General features: G+C 43.3%; 1 protein-coding gene across 1 annotated transcript; it reads left to right on the forward strand.

Annotated features, from left to right (window-relative positions):
- Nucleotides 1–8,344: 8,344 nt before the first annotated feature.
- Nucleotides 8,345–14,265, forward strand: NMRK2 (nicotinamide riboside kinase 2). Its single transcript, XM_066336075.1, is given in 9 exon segments — nt 8,345–8,389; nt 8,392–8,531; nt 10,247–10,337; nt 11,467–11,515; nt 11,731–11,902; nt 12,763–12,834; nt 13,299–13,405; nt 13,823–13,908; nt 13,994–14,265. Coding segments are annotated over 8 exon segments (762 nt in total). The 3' UTR covers nt 13,994–14,265.
- The last annotated feature ends 341 nt before the right edge of the window (nt 14,266–14,606 follow it).

The following is a 14,606-nucleotide window of genomic DNA, read 5'->3' on the forward strand; positions in this document are numbered from 1 at the left end:
GTTTTTTTATCCCCCACAAATGGCCAGGAAAGGTTTTCAAGGCATCCAATCCTCTTTTTTAGAGGATTTCAATGACCCAGGAGTCGAGGAAAGGCTGATGGTGATGAGTTGGGGTTGGCCTGGAGCAGGAGAAAGGGACAAAAAAAAACCCCAAAAAACTGGCTCTAAACACAACAAAAAAGCACATTTATTTCCTCTTTTGTATTTCCTTCTTTCCTTCCTTCCTGGCAGCAGGTTTTTGGTGAAGCAGAATTGAGAACTCACCACGACAATAAACCACAACCCCACGGTTGGGTTTTTTTTATTTTTATTATTATTATTATTATTATTATTGTTCCTTTCCAGCCCAACCCCACTGTACAAACGTGTGAAATGTCATTTTTTTTCTGCAGTGGTTGTAATTAGGTGGTTTGTGCTAACGGACTGTTCATCTGTACCCTGAGTTTTGCTTTGTATTATTCCATAAAAAAATCTGTGGATATTCAATTAAAATGAGACTAATCCTTCAGCCAAGCCTTCCTTCTGTGGGTAGATTTTAATTTAGGGTTTGGCTTCATGTGGAAAATATGAGGGAATTCTTTTTTTTTTTTTTTTCCTTTTTGTTTGGATGTTGTTCCCTTGATGAAAGGCGTTGAAAAACCTCCCTGGAAATTCTGACACTGCAGAATTCCAAGAGTTTTTTACTAAAATAACTCCTGTTCTGGAAGATTCTTTCCCAGTTTCCCTCAGCTTTAGGAAAGAGGCATGGAAAAAATTCCTTTCCTTTGGTTTCTATCAACCTGCACAGAACCCTGCTCCTCTCAAGTTGTTTAATCTTATATTATTTTTCCATCTCTTTTTATAATCCAGTTCATACCACGACTGGAAATGGAATTATAAACCCAAACACTCAAAAAAAACCAACCCAAAGCCACTTAAATGGGAAAAAACCCCACCAAACCCCCAATAACCCCTTTTTAATATTAATATTATTACTAGTTAATATTATTTAATATTTAAAACCCCAACTATTTACAGTGAGATGTCTAATTTGAGTGGGTTCAGATAAATCATTAACATAATTAATGAATTGGAAATAGGAAGATGTACAAATCTCATCCTCTAACAAACACTGCTGGAGTCATGCTGCGAATTCTTTCAGGAAACACACATTAATTGAAATTAATTTTAAATTAGGGCTACAGCTGTGCTGTAAGCCTGTATGAAGCAGATTTTTTTGCCCTAATTTTATTTTCTTTCCCCAAAAAAACCCACCCCAAAATCCTATCAGGATCAATAACATTTTCTTCTGCTTATATATATATATATATATATATATATTTTTTAATTTCTACAGAAAAACTTTCTGGGGGTTGCAATTCTGTCGCTCAAATATTCAATTTATGGCATCAACAACCAGGTGGGAGCTTTGATGTGACCAAATTGTGATTTTCCAGGGCCTGAGGAGGCTCCAGGAGAGCTGGAGAGGGAATTTGGATAAGAGATGGAGGGACAGGACACAGGCAGTGAATTCCCAGAGGGTGGGGAAGGAATTCTTTATTTAAAAAAAAAAAAAATTAAAAAAATTAAAATTCTGGATTTTTTTTTTTTTAAATTCTGGGATAATTAAAAAAAAAAAAAATTGTGTTTGCCTCCAAGCCAGAAAAACCTTTTCCCAACCCAACTTCAATGTAACTTGGGCAGCTGAGTGAAAAAATCCATGTTTTTGCTCGGAGCTGGAATCTCCTGAGCTGTCAGAGAGTGGGAATCTCTCCTCCCACGGGCTCCTCTTAGTGACTGAGCTCCTGAGTGGGAAATCTCCAGGAAAACTCCTTCCAGCACGGAATATTCCCAAGGGGTTCCCATCCTGGCTGATGTCCCAGACACAAATCAGAATTGCCTCATCCTCAGGATAAGGAGGATTTCTCCCCAGTTATCAGGAGGGAGGTTGATCCTGCCTCGTTTTATCCATTTTTAAAAAAAGGAGATGTGGATTTCAATTTGGGGGTTATTTATTCCTTCCAGAACTTTGGGAGAGTTGAATAACGTTAAAGCATTCTTCAAGTTAAAGCGTTCTTCAAATTAAAGCGTTATTAAAATTAAAGCATTAGAAAAATTAAAGCGTTATTCAAATTAAAGCACTATTCAAATTAAAGCATTAGTAAAATTAAAATTAAAGTGTTCTGTTTCACTGTGGATGGAGGAGATGATTTTAGGAGATGATTTTAGGAGATGATTCAGGGGATGGTTTCAGGGGATGGTTTCAGGGGATGGTTTCACAGCTGCCTGGGGCTGAGTCACTCCTGGCCGGGGGAAAATCAGCAAATCTCCATTTTCACACCGCTCACATCTTTCGGGATTCGTTCAGTGAATCACGGCGAGGAAAACAAAGCGATGGTGGGAGAGGAAAAGAAGGAAAGGGCTGGAAAGTTCCCTCCTTTTCCTTGGGTCCCTCAGCTCGGCACCTCGGGGCAGCTCGGGGTTTGTTTGAGGCTTTTTGTTTGGCCCCACCAGGACCCAAAGGTCCCCAACAATCCCAGCCTGTCCCAGGGTGATTTCCAAAGGCTCCTGGAGCAGAGATTATTTTATTTTTATTTTTATTTTTATTTTTATTTTTATTTTTATTTTTATTTTATTTTTATTTTTTATTTTTATGTTTATTTTTATTTTTATATTTTTTTAGATTTTCATGTTTTTATTTTTTATTTTATTTTTATGTTTATTTTTATTTTTTTAGATTTTCATATTTTTATATTTATTTTATTTTTATTTTTATTAGATTTTCATATTTTTAATTATATTTTTATTTTATTTTTATTCCTGTTCCTATTTTTATTTTTATTTTTATGGTTTTTTATTTTTATTTTTTTATTTTTTTATTTTGTATATTTTTATATTTTTATTTTTATGTATTTTTATTTTTATTTTTTTTAATTTGATATATTTTTATATTTTTATTTTTATTTCTATTTTTACTTTTTATTTTTATTTCTATTTCTATTTTTAATTTTTTAATTTTAATTTTCATTTTCTTTTTTAGTATTATTTTTATACTTTTTTATTTCTATTTCTATTTTAAAATTTTTAATTTCAATTTATACTTTTTTTTTTAATTTTATTTTTATTTTCTTTTTATTTTTTTCTCCTTGCCTTTTCCTCGCGGGCACAGCTGCTCCTGTCTCCATGTGACCCGTGTGTGGTGGCCCAGGAGCTGCTGTCCCCAGGGCAGGGAAATGTCACCGTGCTGGTGGCAGCTCCTGGCCGCAGCCACCAGGAGAAAGGTGCCGCTGAAACCTCCCGCGGATTAACTCCGCTCTTCACCACCCTCATTTCCCTCTTTCTGGGCTGCTGCAGGGGCCGAGATTCACAGAAAATTCTCCCTTTTTTGATGGTTGTGTTCCTTTTTCTCCTTCCAGCACAAAGGGTTTGGGAATCTCCCCAGCCTTGGAGGAGGACTCTGAGCCACAACCCTCCCAGAAGAATAAATAACCCCAAATTTCAACATTCCCGAGAGAAAATAATTCCCATTTCTCGCCTCTGACATCCCCTGGGGCAGGCACAACCTTGGCATGACCTTGCTCATCCCAGAAACAATGTCTTATGATTAGAGGAGGATTAAAATCCCGAATTAAAGCCGCAGAAGGAGGAATGAGTCACAGGAAAGGTCACAGGGCACCCAGAAACTAAACAATCCCAGGGGAATAATGTCCCGGCGGCTCCACAAATCCTAAACCTGCTAAATTTAACCGAAAGAATATTAAATGGGAGCTTTTAGTAAACATGAGTAGTCTAAAAATAACATTTTGGGGAGGGACCGTGGCCCGTCCTGGGCTCAGGCTCCCCTGGTGAATGGCATTTGTGTGAGGAAAGTGTCAGGCAGATAACGTCCCTCTGCCACCAACAAACCCCCAAAAAAAGGAACTTTCAGATGCCCGACAGAAACGGGGCTAAAAAAAGCCTTTCTGACAACATTTGGCATTTGCATAACTCGTTTTTTGGGTGATTTTTTTTATGGTTTAAGTGAAGTTTGGCTGGAGATGAAACGCCCCCAGTGCTGGGCTGAGATGGATTTTGTTGGGAAGGGAGGGGACAGCTGGAATTTGGGATCTCCAAATACAGGCAGGCACCTCCAGAGGAGCAGCAGCTCCCAGGCCAGGCAGGAATCTGGGAATTTGAGTTATGTGGGTGAATTCCAGCTCCCAGCGGGGTTGGAACAGGGGAGAGGGAGAAAAAACCACCACGAGGAGCCTAAAAAATAAACCAGGGAGCCTAAAAAATAAGCCAGAGGAGCAGTGAGAGGATGGAAAAAAAAGGTTTAAAAATGAGATTTAATAGTGAGGAAAAAAGGAGCTTTTACAATGAGAAGCGAGTTTTTTCACTGAGGAGAAATTAGTTTTACACTGAGGAGAAGTGAGCTTTAAAATGAGGGGAAATGAGTTTTACACTGAAAAAACAAAGGAGCTTTTACAGTAAGGAGAAGTGAGTTTTTATCACTGAGGAGAAGTGAGTTTTTTCACTGAGGGGAAATGAGTTTTACACCGAGGAAAAAGGAGTTTTACACTGAGGAGAAAGGAGTTTTTGCACTGAGGAAAAGGAGCTTTTACAATGAGGAGAAGTGAGTTTTTTACAATGAGGAGAAAGGAGTTTTACACCGAGGAGAAATGATTTTTACATTGACAGGAATGAGGTTTGCAGCTGTGAGCTTCAAAAACCCCCAAGAGCAACAACCAGGCCCCGTGTCCTTCAACCCTCCCATTTCCAGAAGGAACAGGAGTGTTGACATTCCTTCTGGAGTCAGTGGGACACTGCTCTGGATTCCCTGACCCCAAACAATCCTCTTCTTCTGCTCCCAACACAGTTATTGTCTCCTTCCAACACTAAAAATTGGGGGTTTTATACAGTTTTTTTATACAAATCTTCATTTTTTTTTACTTTTCCCCAAGGGTAAAAACCTCACCTGTATTTCCAAGCCACGTCCCTGCAGGCAAATCCAACAGGGCAAAATCCAAATTTCACTCACTGGGATGCAACTTTTCTAAAAATATTTGGATTAGCAGGTCAAGAGTGCAAAGAGAACTGGAGCAGAGGTGGCCACTGTCCTCCTGGACCTTTGACACAATTTTGGAGCCTCTTGGTTTTTTTTTTTCTCTTTACGAGAGGTCAAATGTAATAAAATAATCCCTGGGATTGGATTTCTTAACCCAGACAACTTCCTAGGGCCAGGGATGGGTGAGAAAAACAATAAAAGGCATAAATATTTTGAGTAGGAGCTAATTTGTGGACAATTGATCAGTTTATTTACCTTCATCAGCTGATGTGGGGACACCCTGCAAATGCCAACCAGGGCTGGAAATTCAACTTCTCTGATTCAACTTTACTGAAACTCGAGAATCCAAGCTCCAGATTTTTCTGGAATGATCATTTTTTCTCCCTGGAATCAGTGAAACAACCAAATAATTTGTTAATATTCCCCCTAATAATAATATTAACAAATATATAATTGCCCTGCAAAACCTCCAGAATCTTCACCTCTGACAGTTCAAACTGACAGTTCATTTGCAGCTCATGTTTATTCACGAGCAGCTCGTTTTAGCACTTGGCCTTGGTCTGGTGGCTGAGGAGCACAAACAGCTTTGAAGAAGGAAAAAAAAATAACGTTTGTATTTTTATTTTAGCTCAGCAGACACAGCTGGGCTGAGCCAAAGGGGGTTTGGGGCCACAAACGTTTTATTCAGGCCTGAAAGAGAAAGAGAAAAATTCAAGTTAAACCCAGCTCAGGAGCAGGTCTGAATCAAAGTTAATGGTGTCAAACACAATTTGAGGAAAAACATCCTGAAAGTAATGGGGATATGAAAAAGGAGTGGGATAAAATGAGGCAAAGGAGATGCCAGAACGGTCTGGAGGATCCTATATTTTATTAATTAGGAAATATCTGAATAAATGTATCTATTTATATATAAATCTATGTATATTCCTTCAGAAATTTCCCTTGAAATCCTGGATCTTTGGATTTTACACTGTAAAAACTGAAGACCCTAAGGCAAAATGTCAAACAGGACAGCCCCAAACCTCCAAATTTGGTGTCACTGGTTTTGTTTTTTCCATCACTTTATAACCCACTTTAGGACAAGGAACTTTTAATACTTTTAACAGTGACCTTTTAATCCTGCCACAGTGTGGTTCCATAAAAAGGAAGAACGAGGCAAGATATTATTTAAAAAATGCACATTATAAACTTCAAAAAGTATTGTTGAAAATCCTGACGTCACTCAGAGAACCCCAGTTAGGAAACATCTGGAATAATTCAAATTAAAGCACAGGTGCCAAAGGGTGCAGAGTTAACTTACCTTAAAAAGCCTTATTTTATGTGAGTTAACTGGGGAGGAGGAGGCTCTCTGGAGAGGTAATAGGTCAGGAATTTGTGTCTATTTACAAAAAATAAACTGTTCAATAAATTCCTTGTAAAGAGAAATTCCAGGAAGATTCACTCCACATTCTTTTCTCTGAACAGCTTGGCCAAAAAGGAAAAAAAAAAAATTTAATCATTTAATTCCCTTTTTTTTTTTTTTTTTCCGCCAGGAGTTTAGAGAAAAAAAAAAATTCCTTCCCTGGATAAATTTCAGGATAATTTCAGAGTAATCAGCTGAGAATTGGGGAATAAAAAAGAGGGGAGACAGCAAAAAAAAATTATATCCCGCACACCTCGGAGAACTCCCCGGGCTCCCGAGGGGATGGCAGAGGGGGTGACATTTCCACCTGCCCCATGACTAATTTAGGAAAAGGAAAAGCTGGCCAAAAAGTTATTTTTGGCCCCGTTGGGTGACGGCAGAGCACGGGGCCAGCACAGGGAGAGGGGACAGGTGCAGGGCCAGAGGGTGACACGGGGGTGGAATGAGCCCCCAAAAACGTGACATTGCAGGGTGGGCTGAAAGTGCCCCCAAAATGGGACATGGTGGGGGTGAAATTCCCCCGAAAAAATGGGATACTGGAAGGGTTGAATCCCCCCTCAAAAAAAAAAAAAAAAAAAAAAAAAAAGTGGAGTTGGAGGGTTGGAATGAGATAAAATGGGATTTGGAGGGTTGGGTGAATGTTCCCCACAAATTGTGATGTCTGAGGGTTGGTGGGAATCGTCCTAAAATGGGACATTGGGGGGTTGAGACCCCCTAAAAAGTGACACTGTGGGGTTGAACCCCCCTAAAATATAACATTGGGGGGTTAAGCCCCACTAAAATATGACATTGAGAGGTTGAAACTGCCCTAAATGTGACACTACGGATTGAACCCCCCTAAAATGTGACATTGGAGGTTTAAAACCCTATAAAATGTGACATTGTCAGGTTGAAGCTGTCCTAAATGTGATATTGTGAGCCTGAATCCCCCCCAAAATGTAACATTTGGGCATTAAACATCTCTAAAATGTAACATTGAGGGGTTAAAACTGCCCCAAAGTGTGACATTGGGAGCCTGAGCGCCCCCAAAAATGTAACATTGGGGAATTAAAACCCTCTAAAATGTGACATTGGGGTGATTAAACCCCCCAAAAATGTAACGTTGGGGAGTTAAAACCCTCTAAAATGTGACATTGAGGAAGGTTAAACCCCCCGAAAAATGTAACATTGGGGGTTAAACCCCCCCAAAATGTGACATTTAAGGGGGTTAAACCCCCCAAAAAAGTGACTTTTAAGGGGTTTAAACCCCCCAGGATGTACTTTTGGAGGGTTTGGCTGAATCCCTCCAAAAATGTGACATTGAGGGAGGTTAAACCTCCCAAAAATGCGACATTGGAGGGATTAAAACCCTCTAAAATGTGACATTTAAGGGGGGTTAACCCCCCCAAAAAAGTGACTTTTAAGGGGTTTAAACCCCCCAGGATGTGCTTTTGGAGGGTTTGGCTGAATCCCTCCAAAAATGTGACATTAGGGGGATTAAACCTCCCAAAAATGTAACATTAAGGGGTTAAACCCTCCCAAAAATGTAACATTGGGAGGTTAAACCCCTCCCAAATGTAATATTTAAGGGGATTAAATCCCCCCAGGATGTGCTTTTGGAAAGTTTGGCTGAATCCCTCCAAAAATGTGACACTGGGGAGATTAAAACCTTCTAAAACACGACATTGAGGGAGGTTAACCCCCCCCAAAAAATGTAACATTGGGAGGTTAAATCCCCCCAAGAAGTGACATTTAAGGGGTTTAAACCCCCCAGGATGTGCTTTTGGAGGGTTTGGCTGAATCCCTCCAAAAATGTGACATTGAGGCTTGGCCGGTCCTGCCCAGAACGTGACATCGCGGCTCATGATGGTCACAGGGCTCCTCCGGGGCGGGGACACGGCGCTATAAATCCGCCCCAAAAAGCGCCTTTTTCCTCAATGAAAGGCTCAGAGAGGCTCAGCAGGAGCAGGGGAAGGAGGGAATAGGGACAGCGAAGGGGTTTTGTGCCGCTCAAAAAGTTTTTTTCAGCCTTCTCAAATTTTATTTAGTGGTTTTTTTTTTTCTTCCCATCCTTCTCGCCACATTCCGGCTCGGCAAAATGAAATATATTATAGGCATCGGAGGGTAAGTTCCCGCTAAAATCTGGGCTATTTTATGTTTTATTTTATGTTTTAATTTTTTTTTTTTTTTTTTACGGGAAATGGGGATTATTTATTTTAGGGAATGAACTAATATCCAGGATACAGGGTTTGAGAGATGATGCAACTTGCTGAGTGTTTAATTCGTGATGCTTAAATACAGAGAGCTCGGCAGGGTGACACACACTTTTATATGTCCTTTAATAATTATCTTAATATATACTTTTAGATGTACTTTTATTTTATATATAATTTTATGTGTATTTTATAGGGTTAAAATTATGGATGCTGCTTCAACGGAGTTTTGCAGGGCAGCACATCCTTTCAGACTTATCTGTATTTTAGATACACTTTATATATATTTTATGTATTTATTTGTGTTATATATATATTTATATATACATGTTTATACTTGCATGTTTATATATATCTTTTAGAGATACTTTTTTCCACTGTTTTATATATCCTTTTATAAGGTTAACAGGAGGGATGCTGAGATGGCAAAAACCCTCTCTCAAGTAAATTTAGAGGCCAGATAGAAAAAAAAAAAATTTAAATTTTTCTCTGAAAGACGAAGAGGGAGAAAATCCTGTTTCTAATAAAATGGGGTGGTGCTGTATAAAGGGCATTGATTTTAATTTTTTTAAAAAAGCAGGATATAAAGTGTGTTTGTGCTGGGACGGGGTGAGAGTGCGGCGGGAAGGCTCCGGAAATGGGACAGTGAGCGGGTTATTACAGTGATAATATATTCATAATATGCGACCGAGGCATTTATACAGCCTCGGAATGAAAAAATAATTATAAAAAAAAAAGGAATGAGACGAATGAGAGGGAAATTATTCAAGGCTTTTACATTGAAGGGGTTATGGGTGTCTGAGGGAGCGAGGGCAGCTCGGGGCCGCGGCTGTGAAGGGGCGGCCATGGCGGCCCCTTGCTCCCCTCAGGGCCCGTGAGGAACCGGCCATGGCGGGCCCGAGCTCCCCTCAGGAGCCCGCGGTTTTGAGGAACCGGCCATGGCAGCCCCGAGCTCCCCTGAGGAGCCCGTGAGGAACCGGCCATGGCGGCTCAGAGCTCCCCTCAGGGGCCCGTGAGGAACCGGCCATGGCAGCCCCGAGCTCCCCTCAGGAGCCCATGGCTTTGAGGGACCGGCAGTAGCGGCCCCTTGCTCCCCTCAGGGCCCGTGAGGAACCGGCCATGGCGGCCCCTTGCTCCCCTCAGGGCCCGTGAGGAACCGGCCATGGCGGCTCAGAGCTCCCCTCAGGGCCCGTGAGGAACCGGCAGTGGCGGCCATGGCGGCCCCGCGCGCGCTCCCCTCAGCGCCGCCGCTGCGCGCGCGCGGGAACCGGCGCGGCCGTTACACGCGGCCGAGCGCGGGCGCGCGGCGCTGGAAGGGGGCGGGACCGAGAGAGCGGGGGTGGTCACAGCCAATTAGCAGCCAGGGAAAGGGCGGGGCCGAGGTGGTGGCAGCCAATCGGCGGCGGGCGCTGGAGGGGCGGGAAATTCAAATGAGCGGGGTCGGGGTCCCTCAGGGGCTCGCGTCCCCTCAGGAGCTCGGATCCCTCAGGAGCTCGGATCCCTCAGGACTCGGCTCCTTCAGCGCTGTTTGTCCCGGTGTTTGTCACTGGGAGTCAGTGACAGTGTCATATTTTTTTTTTTTTCTAATGCGATTCTTCCACCTCTGTCTCGCCCCGCTCCGTGCAGGGTCACCAATGGGGGCAAAACCACCTTGACCAACAGGCTCGTCAAGGCGCTCCCCAACTGCTGCGTGGTCCATCAGGACGATTTCTTCAAGGTAAGTCGAGTCCCCCACTTCCTTGCAGTGTTAGTTGTACATGCAGGGTAAGTCAGTTTTGACAGCTTAGGAGCCACAAGCTTTCTGGGTTTGTGGGGGGTGTTTTTTAATATATATATTTAATTTTTAAATGACTGGACAGGTGGGAGGTTCCTGACCTTTATAAATGCCATAGGAGCTGGGCATGACCCAGCTCAAAGTGGTCACAGCAAAGCCACCTTTAAGTGTTAAAAACAGATTTAAATTTAGTACTGATTGCAGGCAGAGGTTATTTACTGTGCTCTGCATGAATGATTTGCTCCGTATTGGGATTTCCCACCTTATTTTATTAAACTAAGAATGAGCCTGCTAAGTGATGCTTTAGGATTTAAGCACCTCCGTGCAGGTTTAAATACAGAAAGGGGGTTTTATGGGGGAGCTTTGATAAAACCCAATTAAAATATTGCAGAGATTTAAGCAGAAGACCTTCACTGCCTTCTGCCTGGGAGTGCAGAGTAAACCCTGCACTATTTAATGGGAATTATGATATCCCTGGACCCCATCAGATGTGGATGTCCAAGAGCTGCAGGAATGGGCTTGGAGCAGTTGTGGGACATCCCCAAAACATTAAATTTTCCAGCCCCAGCATCGTGTGCTCAGATCTGATCACTTAGGAGCCCCTGGGGGAGGAATTCTGTTTGATTTTCCATAAAAACCTGTAACTTCTCTTCTGAGTGAATGGCAGCAAGAGGAAAGCAGCAACTGAGCAACCGAAGTGCTGCTATGCTAATTTTTATTAGAGGAGCTCAAATACCTCTTCTTTTTTAAAAAATGTACATTCTAGCACTTATTTAACCATCTGCACTTTAAAATTCCTACGTGTTGATTTATAAACAACGCCCTGTAACGTTTTGCCAACTAACAAAACAACGTGTCGAGTTGTTAACATAAAAATCTTTATCCAAAGCGATCTGAGCGAGCCAAAAGACCTTCCCAGAGCTCCTGGGGTTGGGGAAAGGTGGGAATGTGGATGTTCCTGCAGCCCCAGGGGTGGGTGTGTGTGTTGCAGTAGTGGCCAGGTGCTGATGGCATCGGAGGGAACTGATCCCGCTGAGGTTGCAGCAATGTTTTATTGCTCACTATATTTCAGCCACAAGATCAAATAGAAGTCGGGGAAGACGGCTTTAAACAATGGGATGGTAAGAGCAGTGTTCCCTTATAGGATGCAGTAACGTATATTCTTTTCCTAAGTATTTTTCTTTTTTTTCCTTTTATTAAAAGCTTTTAACAGTAAATATCCGTAAAATCGTAACTTTACCGTGCTCCATCTATTTTATACTTCCGAGCCCGTGGTGTTTGCTTGGTGTCTGATGGTGTCCCTTTTTCCCACCCACCCCCTTTTTCTCCTGAGCAGTGTTGGATTCCTTGGATATGGAGGCAATGGTGAGCACAGTGCGGGCCTGGATTGAGAACCCCGTGAAGTTTGCCCGTTCCCACGGGGTGAATGTCACACCTGCCTCCAGGGAGCCAACCTCCCAAGATCCCCATGTCTTGGTCATTGAAGGCTTCCTGCTTTATAATTACAAGTAAGGTTTGGAGAACTCTTCGTGGTTTGCCAGGGGAGCTCCTTAAATCCCTCGTGCTGGAGCTAAAAAAACTCCCTGTTACTAATTTCCCCTCCCTGCCTTGCTCTGAGTTCTCACCCCGGAGGGTTTTCTGCTGTCAAATGTAAAATTAACTCCTAAATGTAGAAGTGAGGTGAATTTAAGGTTCTGATTTAGGGCACAGCCTTGAACTCAAGGGGAGGTTCAGAGCAGGATTTTTTTCAGGCTTCCCCTCATCTCCCCAGCTTGGTGAGAACAAGGAAATAATCCATTCCCTGCCTGGAATTTCTCCTGGAATTGAGGAGCTGTTCTCTCCCCTGCTTGTTTAACACTGGTGCACTGAGCTTAGTGAGAGGAGCACAGTGGGGCAGAGACAACTCCCTGGATTTTTGTGGAGGAACACGGAATCCCAGAATGGTTTGGGAGGGACCTTAAAGCCCATCCTGTTCCAAGCCCTGTCCAGCCTGGCCTTGGACACGTCCATGAACATGAGCTGAGGAGTTGCCCTGTCCCAGATTTTGCTGCAAACTGATGTTGGAATGACCTAGGAAGAGCCAGGGTTCCCAGCCCAGTGCCTGATCCTCCACAGGATCCCCTGGGATCCCCCTCAGGACCAGCGGCAGCTGTTTGGGTGGGACAAGTCCCTACTTGGGCCATTGTGACCTGAAAAAGAAGTTTTCCGTGGTTTTGAGTTAACAAACCCGTGAGGGAAGCACTGACCCTCGAGTCGTCTTCAACAGACACGAATCCTCTAGAGGCAGAGAGATTTTGGTGGTGTCTGGGGTGATGTTTCCTGTCACTCAAAGTGAGATCTCCCCGTTGTGTCCTTGTCCCCTCCCCAGACCTCTGGTGGAGCTCTTTGACCTTCGGTACTACCTGGCCGTGCCCTACGACGAGTGCAAGAGGAGGAGGAGGTGAGAACATTCCTGCCTGTGCCTCCAGCCCTGCCCTCAGGTCCTTTGTGTTGCTCTTGCTCATGGAATCATGGAATGGTTGGGGTTGGAAGGACCCTAAAGGTCACCTCATCATGGGCAGGGACACCTTCCACTACCCCAGGCTGCTCCAGCCCAGCCTTGGACGCTTCCAGGGATGGAAATTGGATGGAAATTGGCAGTTTCTGGGATGGAATTGGATGGATTAGAGTGGGAAATTTAACACAAGTGGAGGAAGGGAACTTGGGATCACAGCTTGGGGCTTGGAGAAGAGATGGAGTCCAGCCATCACATCGCCAAGTGCCACATCCATCATTTCCAAACCCAGGGATGGGGACTCCACCACTGCCCTGGGCAGCCTGTGCTGATCCTTTCCAATCCTTTCCATGAATTTATTTTTTCTCCTAAAGCCCAGCCCCTCCTGACATTCCTCTTTGTATCCCCAGTACACGGAATTACACGGTCCCTGACCCCCCAGGCCTCTTTGATGGCCACGTCTGGCCCATGTACCTCAAACACAGGAAGGAGATGGAGGACTGTGGAGTGGATGTGGGTGAGTCCTTCCCAAAACACGAATCCTTCAGCCTTGGAGCTGGAATTGAAGGAATTGGGTGATTTCATTCGAGGAAACTTTCCACACTGGGATGATGCAGGGTGCTATTTTTACTCCCGAGTTGTAATCCTGGCCTACTTTGGATAAATACAGGCAGTTCTAGAGCTAAGAACTTATTCCCTCTGCTTTGTACTCTTAAGGACTTAAGAGGGGATAAAGAAATTAAAAAGGAATTTATAATGGAATAAGGATTTCACAGGCCATTGTGTTTTCAGGATGGTTCTGGTTTTCCCATAGACAAACAAGTTGTCCTTTGGCTCAGTAAAATATGAAATATTTAAAAACTAACCTCCCAAAATCTCGTTCTGATGGGAAGCCCCAGCCTGACTCCCCTTTTTTTTTTTTTTTCCCTCCCAGTTTATTTAGACGGCCTGAAGTCGAGGGATGAACTCTACAACCAAGTCTTTGAGGATATTCACAACAAGCTCCTGAACTGCTCATAGGTAACTAAAATCCAGAGGGCAGGAACGTGAGGGATTGTGCTGGGAGCAGCCTGGATCTCACCCTTTTTCCTTTCCTGCTTTCCAGGGTCTGGGAAGATCTGGAAAATCCGTGTACAGTGCGATGTAAATAATACTTGGAAGTGGGAATTGGGGTTATTTGTGTGAACTCCTCTCCCACTGCCCTTTGGCAAGTCCCTTCTGTATATAATTGAAAATTTGAGGATAACTTATTCCCACCACATGGACAGGATCGCCTCGGTGGGGCCTTTGGGGGTTGGTTTTTGGTTTTTTTTGTAATTATTTTATATTCCACTGGCTTACAGAGAAGTTGGAAACAGCATTTTTATAGCAGAGCAAGTAGAGCTGTGCTGGGAAAATGAGAGAGCTCCTGCTTGGCTGCTCCTGCAGACAGGAGGGCTTCGTGCAAGGCTTGTTAAAACATCTTCAGTTCAGTCAAAATCCACTTCAGTCTCCTTTTGAGGTCCTGATTTAATTCATCACTCAGCTTTGTTGCAATAAAAATGGCTCTGAAGCTCATCCAAAGCACAAAACAGCCCCCTTTTTTTCCTGGGTGTTTGGAATTCCAGCCCTGGGTGGCTTCAAGGCTCCTTCCACGTGTCATTTGATGGGTTTGGGTGCTCACAGAGGCCCCAGCCAGGTGGGAATGGCTCAGTTTGGGAATTTAAATCCATGAGGTG

Source organism: Sylvia atricapilla, chromosome 26 (genome assembly GCF_009819655.1).
Source record: "Sylvia atricapilla isolate bSylAtr1 chromosome 26, bSylAtr1.pri, whole genome shotgun sequence".
Taxonomy (NCBI): Eukaryota; Metazoa; Chordata; class Aves; order Passeriformes; family Sylviidae; genus Sylvia; species Sylvia atricapilla.